This window comes from Marmota flaviventris, chromosome 17 (genome assembly GCF_047511675.1).
Source record: "Marmota flaviventris isolate mMarFla1 chromosome 17, mMarFla1.hap1, whole genome shotgun sequence".
NCBI classification, from domain to species: Eukaryota; Metazoa; Chordata; class Mammalia; order Rodentia; family Sciuridae; genus Marmota; species Marmota flaviventris.
The window spans coordinates 78,014,010-78,033,830 of NC_092514.1; the positions used below are offsets into that span (position 1 = coordinate 78,014,010).

The 19,821-nt window shown below is 61.0% G+C and overlaps 1 protein-coding gene across 1 annotated transcript in view; it reads left to right on the forward strand.

Moving 5' to 3' along the window:
* Tbcd (tubulin folding cofactor D) overlaps window positions 1-19,821 on the forward strand; it is a 107,103-nt gene that overhangs the window by 55,136 nt on the left and 32,146 nt on the right. The window contains exons 14-16 of the mRNA XM_027922186.2: window positions 9,984-10,140; window positions 15,172-15,229; window positions 19,352-19,381. Of these exons, the coding sequence (XP_027777987.2) occupies window positions 9,984-10,140; window positions 15,172-15,229; window positions 19,352-19,381 (245 nt within the window). The remainder of the gene's footprint in view (window positions 1-9,983; window positions 10,141-15,171; window positions 15,230-19,351; window positions 19,382-19,821) is intronic.

Below are 19,821 nucleotides of genomic sequence, written 5' to 3' on the forward strand. Positions count from 1 at the left end.
GGGGAATTCTGGAATCCGCGTGAACCTTCTGGCGAGTGAGGGGAGCCTCTCCCTGTTGGTGGCCAGCCTTGGTCCTGGGTGCTTGGCTGCCTTTGTCTAGGGGGAAGCCTGAGTCCGGTCTTGGGCTGGGAAACTTGGCTGAGGCCTCAAGGACCCCACAGTCCTCACCGCCTGGCCCCCTCCTCACCAAGCAGGACAGTATTGTGCCGCAGCCCTGGACTCTGCTGCCCAGGTTTGCTCTAGATGGCGTTTTTACACATGGATCTCAGCCTGCGTGGAGCCCACTAAGAACTCAGTTAAGTTGAACAGGGACACGTAAAACAAGTTGGCATGCAGCCTTCCTTTTTTCCCCGCCTGCTACAAGCAACACCGTGGAGAAGCATGACAGCAGGAATCGGGAGGCCTTGGTGAGCCAGCCCCGCGGCTGGCCTGGCCTCCCGCTGCCCCGACCCCACTTCCCTTCCCTGGGACAGCCACGCTTTCTCTCGGCTACCTCCGGAGTGATCTGGTCCGTCCTTTGCAGTGGTGGCTTTTGTTTCTGTCTCAGGCAGTCGTTCGCCCTCTCCTCCCTCGTCTTCTGCTGTGCTTTACACTCTTTTTATCTTTTTTTTCAATAGTGTCTTTCTAGATGGTTCTGTTCTCTCAAACTCACTTTAGATTCTGCAGGTAAGAATCAGGAGTTGCTCTGCTAAATGTGTGCTGTGTGCTGGGACGGCTCAGCGCAGGGTGGCCGTGAGTCCTCTGCACGTGACGCACGGCGTCCTTCCACCGCACACACCACAGGGTTCTGCCAGGGCCTTGCAGCCTGCCTGGCTGGCAGGCAGGCGCCTTCTCGCGGTTCCAAGAGAAGGTTGCGCTGGGTAGGAGGTCATCGCCCTGGGAGAAGTTGGCCACCTCCCCTGGCTGGCATCGTGCATAGACTGGTCATTTGTCCTAGGCTTTATCAGCTCCAATCCCAGCATTAAATGTGTGGTGCTGGTGGCAACTCTGACACAGGTGACTAAATTATGGCTTAAGAGCACACACATAAAAAGATACCTGTCTTTCTCACTGCCGAGCCAGTGCGACCACAGAATAGCGAGAGGTGTACAGACACACGTGCTTGTGACGTGCACCTCCCAGAGTGTCTGCGTCGCATGTGGATCCAGAGCACGTGGTGCATCTGCACATCTGTGGAGGGTCCACGTAGCTGGTGAAGCCTGGGCATGGTTACCCTGCAGTAGGGGGAGGTACATGCCCACTGCCCGTTCGCAGGCAGCAGAGAACCTCAGCCTCAGAGCTGCGGGGTCCTAGCCCACAAGCCACCAAGGCCCCACTGTCCAGCTGAAAACCACTGGCTGGAAAGGGTGGTGTGCTGGTTGGAGACCACACTCAGCGTCTCTCCCAGGCGACCCTTGTGCTGTGTGTGAATGCTTGACGTCAGAGGTGACCTCTGCCCACCCTGGATCGCGGTGCCCCCTCTCACCTGGTGGGCTGCATTTGTCAAGTTCTGGCTCTTTTTACTGAACACTAGACACGGTTATTTTTAAAGACACTGTTTGTTTAGTGTGTTCTCCACAGATACAGGATTCCTTTTGTCCGTGCTGTCCTTTTGCATCTCAGAGCTCTCCTCTGGGACAGTCCTCTGGGACAGTCTCACCTCTTCTGGCTTTTTCGAGTCCCTTTGACTCAGGTGTGTTGGTAGCCGCCGCAGTTCCCTGACCGTCTCTCCTCATACAGCCTGGGGGCAGGTGCCGTCCGCTCTCCCTCCTTGCTGGGCTTTCCTGCTCTGCTCGGAGCTTTGCAGCCCACTCTGAGTTCAGATGCAGGTTCTCTGTTGGCCTTGTGTTATGTGCTTAGGTTTTCTGTGTCTGACTCACAGCTGTCCTTGTTTCTGGAAAGTTCTCCATCACTCATTCTTTGGGATCCCTGTGTTTCTGTTTTCTCCTTGTGGGACCTATGCAGGTCCTTACTCTGACTTCTGGTCCCTTTTCTTCATGTTTTCTTTCTCTTCTTTCCAACTTGTATTTTCTGCAGTTCCTTCTGCTCATTCTTTATCTTCACCAGGTTCTTGTATCTGCTGGGTCTTTTCCTTTGTCAACGCCAAACACTGCATTTTTGATGTCAGTAGCATTTTCTGTATCTACAGGTGTGTACGTGTGCTGTTATACTGTAAGGTGTTAGATCGTGTGTGATGTCATGTGTAGGTTATGGGTATGTCAACATATCCAAATTGACTGGTCATTGCTGGTTTCTTAATTGTGGCTCATTTTTAATTTCATCTTTTATTAAAATACTTCATGTGCAGTTTAACAAACTTATTTGAAGGGTCTGATGAGGGTGCCTCCCTAACTTGTGCGGAGCCAGCAAGGTGTTGGGGCCTTGCCCTGTTCAGGATCCTATTGACCGGGCAGCCCAAGTTCTGGGGGCACCAGCACGTGCAGTGTGTAGAATCCCCTTTGCAATCACAGAGCTTCCTTCTCACTGTCCCCTCGGGTGGCAGGGAGGCCCAGCTCCTTGGGTCTCTCTGGGCATCACTACTGGGCACGGTTCCTCCCTGAGCCCATGGGCAGCTCTGTTGCATGTACAGGCCCCTCAGCCTCCCGGCCCTCCTCAGTCCCAGCAGGCGCTGCGCCCTGTGCCAGGCCCCTGCTCGCCCTGCCTGCTCAGCACCCTGGAGAAGTCCGCCTTGGGCCTGTCTCAGAGCACGTTGAAGGCCACTGCTCCTCTTTAGAGTCAGTGTGGAATTCTACATGCAGTCACCTCAGGCCACCTTGTAGGGGCAGCTCAGGATGTCAGCACCTGCAAGGTCACACTGCCACTGCTTCGCTGGGCCCTGGGGCACTCTCATCACCTGTGGGGAACCTGGAGACTGTCCAGTTCTTTCTAGAAGCTTCCCCAGAGTCAGGTCTTCAGCGGTGACTTTGGGTTCAGCTCTCTCAGGCAGGATGCTGCTGGGGTCCCCCAGCCTCAGGGCTCCCAGGCTGGGCCTCTCCCGCTGTGGAGGGCCCATTCCGCCTGCGCCCTTGGGCTTTTGGCTCACCGAGACTGGTGGGCTCCTCGGTTCTCCCGGGGGTGTGGGATTGCTGGAGAGCCTCTCAAGGTCCGCCTGGCCTGCCAGCGTCCCACAGTGGTGCTGGCAGGGGTAGGACACAGGCACCTTGTTGCAGCCTCGACTCACATGACCCCTGGTGACCTGGGTGTCCAGCGCCTTCTCAGTGGTCCTGGTCCATCTGTGCATGTGTGCTGGCCTCTCAGGGTCCTTTACGTACCTGGCCCTGTTCTTTGACTGCTGTGAGTCAGGGCAGAGCTGGCCCCCACTTCCGGGAGGAGCCTTTAATCCTCCTGGACGCTTTGCTCCTTTCAAGCTGTTGCACTTGGCCCTCTGTCATTAGCTGGGGTGTTTCTGGGCCAGCGGCCTGTGCGCCCTGAGGAGTGCACCCAGGCTCCCGGAGGGCGCCTCCTGCCCGTGGGCACGCCTAGCTCAGCGAGCTTCCCCTCTGGTGGAGTGGTGGTGGCTGGGGGCAGGAACCCACAGGCTCTTGCCTTGGGGTAGCTGAGAGTCAGCGGGACATGGCGGAGAGGTGGGAGGAGCTGGCCGCGTCTCCTGGGGGCGTTGACTTGGTGAGGAGCATCTGGGGTTGCTGAGGAGAGGTAGCCAGACCAACCTGAGCCCAGGGTGCTGGCCGTGTCCCTCAGTGGGAGGCAGCCACGTGGCCAAGGCCAGTGGTGCTCTGGCCGTGAGCGCAGGGAAGTGGCAGCGGCCTGCCGCGGGCATTCGCAGGGCGCGGGTGGGCAGAGCTGACCCCAGGAGGGCCTGTGCCCTGTGCTCCGGGCAGTTGTGCGGGGCTTGATCCTTTTCCTCCTTGAGGGCTTTGTGATCTGCTTCCCTGGATGCCTTGCTGACCTTGGCCAGCCGCCAGGGGACAGAGCCCGTGGGGCTGTGGTACGCCCACCGTGGATATCAGGGTCCGTTTGTCTGTGACTGTGCGTGGAGAAGCAGCCAGGTCTTGGAGGTTCTTTGGTTTGGCCCATGGCCTGCTGCTGCGGTGGGCCTGGTGGCAGCCAGCCGGGGGCCTGTGATGCCCTGGCCTGCCTCAGGTCAGTTAGTGTTAGGTCTGCTGTGGGATGTCCTCTTATTCTGAGGTGACACCTGGCTGAAAGGCCCTTGTGGTGTCCCCGGGGTGAGGGCCGGCAGGGCTGGTGTGTGGGTAGCATCTTCAGTTAACGTAAGAGGCACTGCTCCCTCTGGGGAGGGTGGTGCCCTCCTTCCTGGGCTCTCAACCCTGTGCCCTTCTTCGTCTGTTCACACCTTTGCACTGTTCACACCTTTGCACTGTGGACAGGACTTTGAGCATGAGGCTCTGCTCCCCATCATCAGGTGCCTCTCACTGCCTTTTGTCCCTGACCATCTTTAAGGAAAAAGTGTGGGTGGTCCTGAGCCGGTCCTCTGTGGAGGCAGCTACTGCTTGGCACGGATGTGGGCATTGCTGTGCATGGGTCAGTCCATCACTGTGTGAAAGGTCTTGCTGGTATAGACCCCATGGCCCCTTGCCAGAGGCCTAGGGGTGAGAGGCCCAGATTCCAGGAGACCTCTGGTCATGCTACGAGTGTTCTGAGCACCTTGGTAGGTGTGGGCCATGCCACAGTGGGGACGCTGATTGTCTGCTCAGAACGCATGCTGAGTCCGCAGAAGGACTCTCCGTCGGCGGTGTAAACAGCCCTGGTGTCATACAGTCAGGTTTTGCTGCCAGAAGTTTTCAAACCCACCTTTCAGAACCTTTAGACTTGGTCATCACGGGGATTCTGAGCCTGTCAGGTGAAGAGTAGAAGGGTGGGGGACGGGGAGCCAGAAGCCCACAAATGAGTGCCTTTGACCCCGTGGCTCATGCTGTGAGAGCCCAGTGCACACGGGACCCATGGCCCCTCAGAATCAGCAGGCTGGGCCAGTGTCAGCAGTGGGCCCTGGAGGGACACACACGTCGTGACTGCAGGACGCCATTCCCCACACGTCTGTGCTCTGCAGGGCTGCCCAGTGCAGCAGTCCAGGGCACACGTGCTGCATGCCCATCTGAGCCCAAGTGGTCAGTTTTCTGCGTCCTTGGTGAGCGGTCAGTCTTCTCACTTCAGCTTCTGTTGGTCATGTTGTTGTTAAACACCTTGCACACTTGTAGCTGCACAGGAGGTTGTGGAGACGTGTGCAGGAGGCCTTCTGCCCCTCCCATGACGTCGCGTGGAACCGACCGTGGCCGGGCTGGGGCAGAAGCTTCCAGGTATGCGCACGTGTATATGTGCATGGGCTCTGCTGTCCACTCGGGGGTAGACCGCGAGCTCCTGCCAGGCCCTTGTGCATGCTCTGAGCCTCATTCCGCCCTTTTAACTTCTCTCTCAGAGCCTTGCAAAGGTGCCAGGCTGGCCTAGAGCTTCCATCCTCCTCCCTCGGCCTGCCGTGTCGCGGGGACGAGAGACGCCTGGCCTTTTCAGAGACAATAGTTTCTCTTACTGTTTTGAATGCAATTTTGGAAGTCCCCGTCTCGCTGCTTGAGGAGCAGCTCTGAGGTTGGGGTGTCTGAGTGCAGAGGCCCCCTGAGCCGCACTGCTGAGGCGGGCAGTGTGCTGGGGGTCTGGAGGGCGCCTGGCTGCCGGGTTTTCCGCTGCCCTCATGCAGGACAGCAGGCCTGTGTGTGTGTGTCCCTGGTGTGTCCTCACCACTTCCTGGGAGTTGGCTGAGCCACTGGGAGCTGGTGCCGACTTGGCTTATGCTGTGGCTGGCGAGTGGGGTGTGGTGTGGCAGGAGCTGCCCTGTCCCTGGGGGACATGGCGGAGGCACGCACAGGCTGCTCCTTGTCATCACCCGGGCTCGCTCTGCAAGTTGCAGGTGTTCCTGAGGGCCTGTCCTCAGGCTAGACCTCACCTCCGGTGTTGCGCTTCTCTAGGGCAGGCCTTCGCTGAGGCTTACAGGTGCCATGTCTGGCCGTGGCAGAGGCAGCCCTGACCCTGTGGGGTACTCATGGGGTCCTTGGGTCGTGTGGCTGGGAGGGGGCCTTGTCTCTCAACTCCTGGTCAGTGGGCTGAGCACCTGGCATGGAGCAAGAGTGTGCTTGGGGCTTTGGGGGTGACTGCACCATGCCCACAGTGTCTGAGGCCCCTGGGGAGGGCAGAGCCAGGTGACGCCTGTGGGGAGCACACTTGGCAGTCCAGGTGTGCTGGGCAGGTGCCCTGGGTGCCAGGTGGGGTTGCTGGCCCTCTGAAGGCAGAGCACACAGGTTTGCACCTCCTGCATGGTGACGGGTGCCGTGCCGCTGGCAGCTGGGACCTCTGGGGCAGTTCTGCAGTGGGGCCTGGGAGCCCAGAGGCCTGTGGGCAGGCGTTCTGTCTGTCATTTCCTCTTGCCCCCAGCAAACTCTAGTGTGGGCATTTTTTTCTGAGCAAGTTGGACTGCATTCTTGAGGACGGTGTGATGGCTGTTGGTACAAGAGGCAGGTTCTGTGGCAGTGGCCACACCTGCTCTGGGAAGCTGGTGCTCTCCGGGCTCAGGCTCTGCATGGGCTCCTGGACCTGAGTGTGGCCCACATGCAGCCCCATTGTGGGATGAAGTGGGTCAGGCTCTGGGAGGTGAAGTCCCCAAGGTTGACCATGGCCAGCACCCCTGCCCAGTGCCCTGTCCACCATGACTTCCCTTGCTGTGAGGGGGTGTCCATGCTACCATGCTTTCCTCTGCTGTCTGCTGCTGGGCTCTGCACATTCCTCGCTGTCCAGTTGCAGGTGGATTTGCACGAGCTCTGTGCGCGGGAGCCCACACAGCACACTCGCCCTGGGGCTTGACTTGTTTCAGGATTGGCGCAGCTCGTTGGCTCGGAAGATGTCACTGTGGTGTGGTCTTGAGGACAGGCTGTTTCCGCCTCTGAGGAGGAGCCTTGTGCTCTTCTGAGCCTGCAGGCTCTGCAGACCCTGATGTAGGCATGTGGGGATCTGGGGGTTAAGCTTCTCTCCCCTGGAGGCTGCTTTTCCTTGGGCAGTTGGCATTGAACACATGACATGCTGTCTGGAGGGAAGGGTGCTTAAATTACATTGCTGGGCTCGCTTGCCAAAAGGAAGCCCCCGGGGTGCGTGGTACAGTTGACAGGCATTCGCAGTGTGTAGCTGGAGCCAGGAGGAAGGTCTGTTCAAAGCTTTCGAATGGTTTCCTTATTTTAAACCTGTTGAATCTGGAAGGAGCTGTGTGCTTTTGAACTTCTGTGACGAGGACTTCATATAAAACCTTGGGGCCCAGGTTTCCCGGCCAGCTGTGAGCCCACCTTGCGAGTGCCATGTCCACCTCCCCTGCATGGCCCAGTCTGGACACAGCCAGGTCAGGTGGTGGCAGGGCCCATTGAGGAGTGGGGATGCAGGCCTGACCCCTGCTTCGCCGGGCTGCGGCTGCCACCTTGAGGTGCACCAGAGCCCGAGTGGGGTCCCTTCTTCCCGTTGAGGATCACTCATTGCTGTCACTCTTTAGCTTTCCAGCAGCCATGGGCAGAGCTTCCGCCTTCACCCGCCTTCACGGGCCGCACTGCGTGCAGGCTGGCAGGCCCGGGGCACTGCTGATCGGACCCTGGAGCTGGCTGTGGTGTTACTGAGGCCCTGGGTTTCTCAGCAGGACGGCAGCATGGGTTTGTGCAGACTCCTTGGACTGGGGTACAGGAGACCAGCTGGGGTTCTGCTAGGTAGCACTGACAGTGGACACACTGGGCGCAGAAGCGGCTGTCACCTGATGTGGCTGGCGGAGGTGGACCTTCCTCAGTGCCCCTCACTAGCCAGAGATGAGGGCACCACTCCCTGCCCCTGGGGACAGAGCTGGGGTGGAGAGCCCGGGAAGGGGGCCGCGCCTGCCGGGGCCGATGGTGCTCCCAGGTGTGCGGGTGTGAGTGTGGATCTGCCCCTCCGCCTGCTGGGGGCCCAGCTTCATCCTGCGGAGCCCGAGCTGACACTCGAGGCCGTCTGAGGCCCTGAGCCATGCCCCTGGTCTGCACCCCACGAGGTGGCCCTCCGCAGTGCCTCGGCTCATCAGGCTCCACAGTCCTTGTTCCCTGGACGCCTGCCCTGCAGCACAGAAGTGGGTCAGCGTGGTACAGAGGCTGGGTCCTCCAGGTGGACCGGGTCTGCTCCCGTCGGGTTGGAGTGCTGCGCCTCCCCAGCCACGGCAGCAGCGGTCGCTCGCTGGGCTGTGCTCCCTGGGAGGCGGGTGTGGCTCCGGGTGGCCACGGCAGCCCTCAGCACTAGAGCTCATTCCACTGGCTGCTCGGTGCGTCTGCCTGGTGCTGCCTCCTGGGGTGGAGGTCCATGGGGCCTGGAGGCTGTGGCTGATGGTGGGGCTGCAAGGCTGCTGGGCAGCCGGTGGGGGTCGAGTGCCCTCAAGAGGGAGGTGGGAGGGGCAGCTGTGTGGCCCCATGGCCCCTTCTAGAGCGGTTGGGTTTGGCAGAGCAGGACGCGTGCAGCGGGAGTGGCTGCTGTCGGTGGGCAGGCTCTGGGAGGGGATGTGGAGCGGCCCAGAGGGGCTGGCCTGGGTGACTGCCCAGCCCTGCGCGAGCCTTGAGAGGATGGTGTGGCCACTGGCAAGAGCAGCCCCTGGGGGCTCCGTCTCAGGTGAGGGGCCGTGACCCGCCCCATGTGGGTGTCTGTGGAGGGGTGACCTTGACGTTGTGGTGAGGGGCCTCCTGTAGCCTGTAGGCCCTGCCCACTGCCTGTCCTGTGGCAGGCCTGCTCTGGGGCTCGCATGCCTGGTGGAAGCAGATATAACCAAAGTGGATTTATCTTGAAATAAACTGATTTTATGTAGTTTTAGGTGAGTTTATGAATTTCACTATTTTATTGGTATAAAAATGTGCACAAAAAATATGAAATCGCGTTCGTCTTGTATTGTGACTTAAGTAGAATAAAAAATTCTTAGGAGCAGAAAGGCAGAGGGGACTCTGATGGTCACCCTGCGGCTTGCTGCGTGACCTGCCTCCGGGTGCCGTCCTGGATGCGTCCGTGCCGTGGCGGGCCGTGGTAAGGTGCTGCTGCAGGTGGCTCGTGCCCCTGTCGTGGCCTCCTGCCCTGCCTTGCCCTGGACCTCAGGCCAGCTCACATGTGGGGACCAGGGCCATCTGCCCCAGAGAGGGCTGCCTGTGGGTGCCAGGTGGTCTGGAAGCTGCTGGCTTCCCTCCTGCCATGTCATGGAGATGCGGCTGTGGAGGCTGCTGGGCCGCATCCTGCCAGAGCGCGTGCACTTGCTGGGTGTCCCGTCGAGGGTGTGGCCGTCTCGGTGGCCCTGCACACCTGTCATGCAGGGCCGCGACTGGCTCCTCCCCCTCTGGCATGGTGGTCATGTGCTTCTGGTTTTTTAGTTTCCCAAACAACGAGCGAGCTGTTTGTCACTCTTTGTGGCAGCGTGGTTGTCCATTTTGGGTCAGTGGGACTTTTAGCATGGTCTTTCAGAAAATCTCATGTGACATGACTTTGAAAAAAAATTGATATTCTTTGAATTACCAGAGTTTTTTGAGGTTCTTTTGTGTTGTTGCATTTCCCTAATGTTACTCTCAGAAGGTTTTAAAAAGTTGACAGCTGGTTTAATTATAAAGTAAGGGTGTTAAACGCTTAAATAAACGTATTTTAATTAACGTACGTGTCTCTCACATACCCTTTCCAAGTGCTGAAATACATGAGCCTCGTACGGAAGAGGCAGGTAGGTAAAGTTCTAAACGCGGCATGCAGTGCCCCCAGTGCCCTGGATCCTCCCAGGGGTACTTGTGCAGCTGCGTGTGTGGCGGCGGGCCCCTTGGCCGGGCGAGACTGCCTGCCCGCCTCCCGACCCCCTGCTCTTGGAGGCCCGGGAGGGGCTGTCTCCTGAGGCCCGGGCCTTTCCAGCACGGGCGGTGGGTCTGTGCTCCCCTGCAGCCCCGTCCTGTCCAGGCCGTAACTGCGGCAGGCCGTGCACTGTCCTCTTCCCACGTAGCCGTGCTGACTGTCTGTCTCCTGCCCAGTTGTCGCCGTGATCCTGAAGGCGCTGACCTACGAGGAGAAGCGGGGCGCCTGCAGCGTGGGTGCCAATGTCAGGGACGCTGCCTGCTACGTGTGCTGGGCCTTCGCGCGAGCCTACGAGCCGCAGGAGCTGAGGCCCTTCGTGACCTCCATTGCAAGGTAAAGCCTGCTGCGTGGGTGTGGTGGGCCCCGGGATGCCACACGGACGGTGCCGCACGGACGGTGCCCGTTGGTGAGCAGGGAGGTGGTCTTAGAAGACCAGAAAGCCGCAGCTGCTCCAAGTACTGGAGTTCAGCTCAGCAGGCCCAGGTGGCTGCCGGGCCTGGGTGTGCTGCCGAGGCGTGTGGTGGCACCGGGCAGGGAGGCCCCGCAGCCTGGGGGCGTAGTGCCTGTAGCCCACACCCCCGGGTGCCTGGAGCTGCAGGACGGCGGGAGCACTCCAGAGCGTGGGCTCCTCTGAGTCCAGGCTCCGTCTGGCCCTCATTTCCTGGGCTGATATGTGCACTGACGGGGAGGGGCTGGTGTGGTGCCAGGAGGGCCAGCACCCCTACAGGTGTCCTAGGTGGGGGTGGGTCCTGGGTATGGCAGGTGTCCTGGGTGGTGGTGGGTCCCGGACAGGGGTGTGGGTGTCCTGGGTAGGTGCCCGGGTAGGTATCCTGGTGGGAGTGTAGGTATCCCAGGTGGTGATGGGTATTCCAGGTGTGGGTGTGGGTGTAGGTGTCTGGGTGGTGGTAGGTGTACCAGCAGAGGGGTATCCGTGGTGCTGGTGCATGTCGCGGATCGGAGTGAGTATCTCGACGGTGGTGGGTGTCCTGGGTGGGGATGTGGGTGTCCCTGGTCGGGGTGTGGGTATCTCTGGTGGTGGCACATGTCCTGGGGTTGGGGGGGTGGTCTCTGGATGGGGTAGGTGTCCTGGGTGTGGGTGTGGGGAGATGGCTGGGTAGTGTCTCCCAGCCTTTGTGTGCTCTGGAGCTGAGCCGCTTGAGGAGCTCCCACTCTGCAGAGGGAATGGGCAGCTTTGACTCCGGGGCTGCCCCTCTGTTACTCAGAAGGGGCAGGTTTGACCTCTGAGCTGGCCCTGTGCAGGCTCTCTGAGATCTGGGTTCTGTGGTGACTGCAGTGCATGGTCTGCACAGAGTGTGGTGGATCGAGCCTGTGCTGGGGTGTCCTGGGGGACGTGTGGGGCTCTCAGGAAGGTGGGGCCTGGAGTGTGGCTGCTACTGGGGCCTGGAAGTGGCATCCAGGGCTGATCTCTTGGCTGGGCCGACACTAGACAGCCCAGGCACAAGGCTGGGGAAGACTTGGATCTCCAGACGGGAGTGGCTGGTGTGCAGCGTGTCCAGCCTGGTCTGTAGCTCCCCGGGTCCTCCTGTTCTCTGTAGTGGAGGCTGGTTTGCCGACTTCCAGGCCAAGCTGAAGGAGTGCTGATGAGCCGGTGCCTGCCTGTCACATAGGGAGCCGCAGTCCTGGCCACCGCCCCCATGGCCTCGGTGCCAATGCGGGCTGCCCCTGGAGGTCCTGCTGGGAAGGGCCCTGACCCCCTTGCCTGCACCTGCCCTGGCCGGGTCAGCGGCGCTCTTGGGAGGTGCGCCCTGCAGGTTTCAGGCTGGTTCGGCAGGTTTGAGGGAGCTGCCTTGCCCGCCCTGGCCTATCGAGACTCAGGCATCCGGCGGGGGAGGCTGTGAGTCAGGGTGTGCCAGGTGAGCTGCAGCCTGCCACCAGCCGCCCTGCCCAGGAGCCTGTGCCTGCCCGAGTATCGGTCGGGGTGCGCCCCTCCAGGCCTCCTCGCTCCGTTCCTCACTAGTGACCACGTTTTAATTACCAGCTTTTAAACCCATTAATTCCGGCACATGATAGAATCTCCATATCTCTACTTTCACACCCTTTGGTGGATCCTGCAGAAATTGACAGTGGGATGAGCACCCGGTCCTCTGAGGGAACAGAAGTCCTGTTGGGGCCAGGTCTGAGTGCGAGGGGTCCTGCCCATGCGTGTCCTCCAGGGAGTTGGCAGGAGCCGTGACTCATTTTCCCCAACTGCTGCACAGACTTGGGTTAGCCACTTCTTGCCTTCCTGCGTGAGCTCACGTTGCCTGTTTTGGGAAGGTGGGCGGGTTCGTGTTTTCAGGCCGCATCGACTGCCTTGGGACCCTTTCCTCACCCAAGCAGGGTCAGCTAGAGATGACGGGTACTGTGTGGGATGAATGGGGCTCCCTCTTAGCCAGGCAGAGTGGAGCCCGAGAGGCACAGTGGGGATCCCGAGGATCGCTGTGCACTGTCTAGAAATCCCTCCTGACCGTGATCAGAGGCAGCTTGCAGAAGGAAAGAAAGCGGGTGCCACACTTGCCAGGTTGCTCTGATTGTCACCGCCCAGCGATTTCCTCACCTGAAACTCTTTTGCAAGCCTCCTGTTGACGTTAGCTCCCGCCCAGGCGCAGGACTGCGCCCGTGCCAGGGGCAGCTCCTGACTCTTGCCTCCACCACGGCAAACCGGCTGGGCAGCGTGGGCTGCGAGGGGCTGGTGGTTGGCTCAGCAGGATCTCTTCCTTGAGGGCAAGATTGTCCTGGAAAATCAGGAAATGGCAAGCGTCGCTCAAAGCTACGTCTTGTTCTCACTCATCCTGCCGGTGGCCCGACTCTCAGAGGGCAGAGCACTGCCATCCGGGCAAAGGCTGGCAGCGCTGACCAGAGGCCAGCCCACGTGCGGCTGCACCCCTCTCTGGCTGGGTGTGGCCGGCAGGCTGCACCTGTGGCTGTATCACCAGGGAGCGCGTGGGTTCTGTCGTGGCCTGGGGGAAGGCCGACAAGTGAGGAAGAAGTAGCTCCAGCCTGAAGAAGTGGGAACAGGCCCTGATCTATCAGTCTGGTGGTGGGGACTCTTTACTGCTGAGTGCTGGACTCCCCGTTACCTAGGGGAATGGCATGTCTCCCTCTCCTGTGGGAGTCCTCACCGGCCGTGCTGAAACGAGGTGCTGAGGCGAGAGCGGGTCCTCCTGCCTGAGACAGACTGCCCTGCAGTGGCCGGCCTGGGGAGGGCCTCAGGCCCAGCACAAGTGGGCTGCAGAGGACAGTGGGCAAGTCCCCCAGGTGCCTGGAAGCACAGGGAGGCACCGCTGAGGAGCTGAGGCCACCCCCGAGGATGACCATTGCCCGTTGGCCTGGAAAGGACTGGGCAGGCCTGCTGGGGTGACCGGCGCTTGGAGGCTCCTCTCTTCCTGCCCTCCTCTCCTCACTGGCCCCTAGGTCCCGTGGTTCACAGAGGCGCTCCGTACAGTGGTCGGACAGGGAGGCCCAAGAATGCCGTGGGGAGTGTGGCCCTGAGGGTGGGGCCGGAGCCTGTTTCTCGGTGGCAGTTGCTAGTGAAGAACAGAAGTTCTTGGTCAATTTTTTTTTTCCTAGAAAACATGATTTTATGGATTTTAAAATGCAGAGCTCCTGTTGGGATGTAAGGTGGTAAATCTCCCTGCTCCTGAGAATGTGCTTGGAGTGAAATCCCCAGCACGTGGTGTCCACGGCAGCAGATGTGTGGCCTCGAGGCTTTAGAGGATCACGCTGGTGCAGCCCTCCGTTTAGCGAGAGCTCCATTTAGTGGGTGGCCGCTCCCAAGGCCAGAAGGCCTGTTGACGTGGAAGCCGCCTCCCGATGTCCAGCTGCTGATCACTGTAGATGGAGTTCTCATCCTGAGCACCAAGGCCGGTCCTCAGAGCCACAGCTGCTCTTCAGGTCCTGATTCCCGGGTCCTGGGGACCTAGGAGTGCCAGGGGCACAGGCCTTCCCCAAGGCCCCCTCTGAGCAGCCCTCTGCACGTGCGCCTCTGGCTCCTCTGCCCCTTAGCTCTGAGACCGCCATCTTTCCTCGCCCTTGGGTCACTTTCATCAGTGCGGGACATGTGCCATGAAACTCCTGTTAGAGGTCCTGCCGAGTAGCTTTCAGTGTGCAGAGCTGTGCCACCATCGGCCACGGCCCAGTTCCAGAACATTCCACCACCCCAAGCACACCCCTGCTTCCTGGCCGTGCTGCCCTCCCCTGCTGCCTGCTTTCTGTCCCCATGACCCGTGTGTGGGGTGGCTGGGGCGGGCTGCAGGCACCTCGGGCCGAGGGCCTCAAGCACCTGCCACCATGGGTCTGCGGTGTCTGCTGGAAGGGGGTGGTCCTTCCTTCACAAATGGTGCCGGTGGGGGTCCCGGGACACTCCTGCCTGCTCTCCTGCCCTGGGCATGCTCGTCGGCTCCATCCCTGCGACAGCCTGCCTGAGGTGAGCCTTCTCCAGGGACGGGGCTGTGACCCTGCTGTGCTGCTGGGCTCAGGCCAGGGCCGTGAGATGCCAGGCGGAGGCCACCCTGGCCCTGGCTCTCTCTCCGCTGCTTCGTCTGGTGGCAGTGGGAGGAGGTGGCAGGTCCTTCCAGGGCCGCTCCCACCATTGGCCCGCCTCCCAAAGAGCCACCCCAGTGTTGGCAGTCCTGGGCCCAGGGGCGCCCCTCAGGTCCTGGCGCAGCGCTGGGGTCCTCGGGGGTCCTCCCCTGGCAGCCTCTTCTCTGACGCTCACAGGGTGCAGGCCCTCTGTGGGAAAGCTGTCCTCGCCTCCTTTGTTGGACCTGCCTGTGCACCGTGGGGCCGCTCTGTTGTCCTGTCGCAGTCCCTCCTGGCTGGGCTCTGTCCCCTTTGCAGGAGACCGGCTCCCTCCTGATTCTTTTCTGTTCTAGCCCCAGGGGGTGCTCTGGGTGGCCCTGTGTCCCCATTCTCCATGTTGCCTGGTTGCTCACTTCTGGCCTATGGCTCCCTCTAGCAAGGTGCTGCTGAGGTCAGAACAGCTGGTTCTCGCTGCTGCCAGGCCCACTTTGCTGCCCATTTCAGGCCCTGAGCTGACCATGGGTGCTGATAGTCCCCGCCCCAGACACCTGAGGGAGGCGTCCCAGATGTGGAAGCCAGAGGGTAGCCGCACAGCTGTCACAAGGCCTGGGAGGGGGCCACGCACAACCAGGCAACATGGAGAATGGGGCCCCTGAGACCACAGATGGGTTGTGAGGGGACAAGGGGCCAGCAGAGGAAGGCCAGGTGGCCGGTGCCAGACCTGCGGCACTGCCCTCGCGGAGGTTCGGTGTGAAGACCCGGTGGGAGCCGTGGAGTGGGGGGGCGTGGAGTGGGGGCCGCGCAGCCTCCTCGTGGCTCTCATCAGTCGCCTCTTCTCCCCAGCGCCCTGGTCATCTCCGCTGTGTTTGATCGAGACGTGAACTGCAGGAGAGCGGCCTCGGTGAGTCCCTGTTTTGACACGTTCTCCCTGGCAGCCCAGCAGGCTGCACAGGGCCTCCTGTCTGACACCCCGGCCCCCAGCTGCTCCTGCTGGGAGGGAGGTGGGGCTGCAGGGAGCAGGGGACCTCTTCACTGGCTTCCTGGGCGGCCCTGAGCCCACCGGGTGGGTGTCACTCGGCCAACGCTGACTGGGCTGGGACGGCCAGGTCCTGTGAACTTGGCCTGCGGGGACCGCAGGGCCCTCACTGGGGGCCTCCTGGCCTCCGGCAGCTGCTCGAGGGGCCTCACTACTCAGGCCTCGCAGCCCAAGGGGAGCTTGGGTTCTGAACTCAGATGCTTGGTCCCCCCTCCCGACTCATGCTGCCCCCCCGCCCCACTCCTCTGCCTGTGGGCTGGGTCGCAGCGAGCCCCAGGCTCTCCGGAGGCTCCCGGGGCTGCCACGGGGGGACGTTCTCTGGACACCTGTGTGGAGAGCCTGCTGAGCTGTGTCAGTGCCCTGTAGATGCCATCAGTGGTGAGAGTGGCTGGTGGCAGGTGGGGGAAGCTGGGCCTGGGAGGACTGCACTTGGTGCCTCACAGGCTGGGGTGAGTGTGCAGTCACCTCCCACACTGACCCGTCCAGGCGCCCACCGAGAGGCTGTGCCTCGCAGAGGTGCAGGCTGTGAGGAGGCTGCTGTGGGCAAAGGGGCCCGGAGCCAGAGCTCCCCACGTGTGCACCTGGCTTCAGCCTGGTCGAGGCAGTGAGAGACACTTGTGCTCCCTGCCACGGCTGCCAGCATGGGTTGCTCCATGAGGGTGGGCACTTAGCTCTGGGGCCTGTGGAGAAGTGGCCGCCTCTCTCAGGTCTGGGGTGGAGGAGTACACGATGCAGCTGACCTCCCAGAGTCCGAGAACCAGATTGTGTGCAAGGGCGGCACCTGTAACATGCTCTCCTGGGGTTTTCAACAGATTAGTGGAAGGGTGCTTGTGTCCCCACAAGGGGCACTGAGGACGAGATGTGAAGCAGGGCGTGAAGGGCTACTTCCTGCCAGGCTGGGTTGCAAAGAACCTGGAACAAGGGCAGTTCTTCCAGCTGAGAAGGACTGCAGGGTCCCCCGCACCACAGGAGACAGCCAGGCCAACGCAGCAGCACGTGGTGGGATCATTAGTGTCATGTTGCACACAAGGCCGCCCAGCCTAGCGGGGGGGGGGGGGAGGGGGAGAGGGGGAAGGAGAGCGGGGAGGGGGCAGCTGGGGAAGTCAGAGAAGCCCAGGAAGATGGGGAAAGCAGAGGTAGAGAGATGGAAGGTCAGGAAGGTGGGGGAGTGAGGAGCCAGGAAGATGGGCACAGGGCAGTGGTGGAGCACTACTTAGCTCTGGAACTGACACTGTCACCAAAATCCACAGCAGAGTTGCTTAAGCAGCTTGTAGGGCAGCACTGTGATCAGTCTCTTCCCGCTCTGCCATGCATGGGCAGTGGCCTCTTCTCAGGATGGGGGCTGTGGCCATGAAAGGAGAGTGGATGGCAGTGGCACCCCCAGCTGGGCCACCCCGTGGCTCCCCAGCGCTCAGCACCACACTCGGTGTGCCCAGGGCCCTGCTGTGGGTGCCGGGCTGCTGCCTGATGGGTGGTGGCTGTGGCTGTGGTGCACTCTGGTGGCTCGCTCCCAGGGAGGAGGCAGTGCACACATATGAACACATGTGGAGGGACAGACAAGCACCTGTGCACACACGCCGGCCGTGGGACAGGCTGGCCCAAGCCTGGGCGCCCTGCTGGCCTGCACTGGTCTGTGGCCCCGGTCTCTACCCTTCTCCACCAGAGGCCACTGAACACCAGGAAGCTCCTTTGCCTCCCTAACCCCTGGGCTCCTGTGGCCGGCCTCTGGCGCTGGGAGCTGACCAGCACTGCAAGGCCCTGCCGCCCTGAGGGCCCCAGGTCCACTCTGCCGGGAGGCTTTAACGTCGCCAGTGTGTTTTGAAGTGACGCTCCCTGAAGGAGGTGCACAGTGGGGTGATCTTTCAGGCTTCAACCAGCACGTGCACCTAGGCCAGGCCATGGTGGCCTCCAGGCTCCTTCCCAGCCTGCTTAGGTGCCGGGTTTAGAGGGTGAGAAGGCTGTGGAGCTGGCTCCCTGAGTGAGGCCGGGACCTGAGGCCCTGATGGCCGGCCAGCCATGCCATTGTGGCCTTGACCATCAGGCCCTGGCTGCCCTGGCTGGGCGACCACGGCCACACCACTGGGCTCCTCGGTGGTCTGTTGGTCCAGTACTGTCGCTTCTCTCCTGAGCAGGGAGGGGAGCAGCGTGTGGCCCTGGCCCGTCTCTGTGTCTCCGGGCTCTAGTGAAGAGGCACCACAAGCCGCAGCCAGGAGTCAGAGCTCCCGCACGGAGTCCTGTGAACAGCCAGGGCTGGGCTTTTACGTGAGAGTGTGGTTCTTGTTTCTCGGCAAGTGCCGAGCGAGCGAGCGTGCAGCTGGGGGTCACCCCCGCAGGATGTGTCTGTTCTGCGTGTGTCCTCCTGCCTGCCCGTCCTCTCTGAGCGTGGACACCAGAGGCGAGCCTCTTTGCAGGTCTTGTTGGTCACAGGGGCGCCTCTGGTCAGTGATGCCTGCCCAGGTCCGTTGCCAGTTCTGACTGGACTGTGTTCTCCTGAGTTTCACGGTCTCAGTGTCGCCTGTGCTCATCCAGGTGTTTGGATGGCGGTTACGGCTGTGACTGTGCTCCGTCTTCTCATCCTCATCTTGGAGTCCTCTGGGGCCCGCCACCCCGTACTGCTCATTGCTATTTTCTCTGCTTCTGCTTCTGGCCGGGGTTCTGAGCCGTCTGTCCTGTCACGTGCCATCAGCCATGTGTGCCGCCTCTCACTGCACGCTGTCCTGATTGCTGCGCTGTGGTCAGCTCACCTAGGGGGCTGAGACCCCAGGCTCTTCTTCAAGACTGGCTTACTACCTGGGGCCTGTGCTTTTCCACGGAACCTCCTTTGAATGATGTCACCAGGATGCTGAACGTTTGAAACCTCACATTGTGTGGAAGTGGAGTTGTGTCTGTTTGCACTGCCTCTTGGTTGTTTTTGTCCTTTTCTTTAATGCACTTAGTGAAACCCTTGCAGAACGGGCCCAAGAGTGCTTGTGGCCTCCAGTTTGGAAGGTGTTTGAACACTGCCCCAAGGCTCCCGGTGTCACTGCTCAAGACTGCTCTGAGCTGCCTACGTGTCCCATCACTCGCCCTGCTGGGGCTGGGGCTGCGCCCTGGGGTGCCCTGTGGTGGCACGCTGGGTGCGCCCGCCCAGGCAGGGCGTTTCTTCCGGCCCTCCTGCGTCGCCCTCTGGCTGCACCTGTTGCTGAAGGCCGAGGGCAGCGCTGCTGCAGCTCCCGTGGGGCCCACGTCTCTGCCAGTCTCCAGCTGATTAGAGAGGACTCTGCCCCAGATGCTTTGGCAAGAGTCTCAGGCCCCACTGGTGACAAAGAAGAGCTGAGGTGTCCTTGTCACTGGGCCGTGCCTGGGAGGGCAGGATGAAAGGAACCTCCCAGGGACCCACCTGGAGGCATTGGACTTCAAGTTCACTTGGGACCTCCTCAGACCCACTGTGTGGCCTGCGGGATTCAGGTGCCCAGCCAGAGTGACCACAGGTGGTGTTGGGGCAGGTGCCCTCCAAGAGGCAGCCCCAAATGCCGGTGACTGATGGGCTGTGGCCTTGAGAGTCCCAAGAAGGTGTTTTGGGGGCTGGGCCCACAGCTCAGTGGCAGAGTGCTTGCCTTGCACTGGGTTCCATCCTCAGAAACACATAAAATAAATAAATAAATAAATAACAGTACGCTATCCGTCTACAACTAAAAAAATAGAAAAATTTTAAAAAAGAAAGTGTTTGGGGCCTGCTGGCTCCTTCTGTGTTGAACTCTGGGTCGTAAACCTGGGCTCCGACCTGAAGCCGTTGGCTGGGAAGGCCGCTCTTAGGACGCGTCTGATTTTATGCACTGGATGCCTGAGTTGTGGTTTTGAAGCACTCCAGGACAGAAGCGGTGACAAGCCACCTGGGAGCTGTTGTCCAGGGTGGGACTTGGCCCAGCAGTCGCGGGGCTGGTCCAGCGGATGTGGCTGTGCGCGGCTGGGCCTCTCTCACCGCTGTTTCTTCTTTCTGCCCCACAGGCTGCCTTTCAGGAGAATGTGGGTCGACAGGTAAGACTGCTTCATGTCTTCGTTCCCGAAACGTCTTGTGGGCTCGGAGGTGGGGACCTTGGATGCCATGCACTTCTGTTGTTGGATGTGGAAGAAGAACCCACCTGAGGGCTGAGGGGTGAAGGGCCTGTCCCCAGACCTGCTCCTGTCTCATGGGCCCCAGGGGCAGCCGCAGGGACGAACCTGAACGGGAACAGGGTCCCTGCGAGAAGTCACCTGAGGAAAGCTGGGTGGACAGGTGCATCTGGCTCTGGGGCTCACCACAGCAGGTGCTTCAGGTGGGCACAGTGCAGGGTGCCCGAGCCAGGCCCTGCACGGCCATGAGCACGCTGTGTGGGGAGCGGGGGTGGTCTCGGTTGAGATGCACGAGTTCTGGGTGAGGAGATCGGCAGATGACCTTGAGGAGACCGAAAGGTGAGGGTGTCCCTGGGCAGGCATCT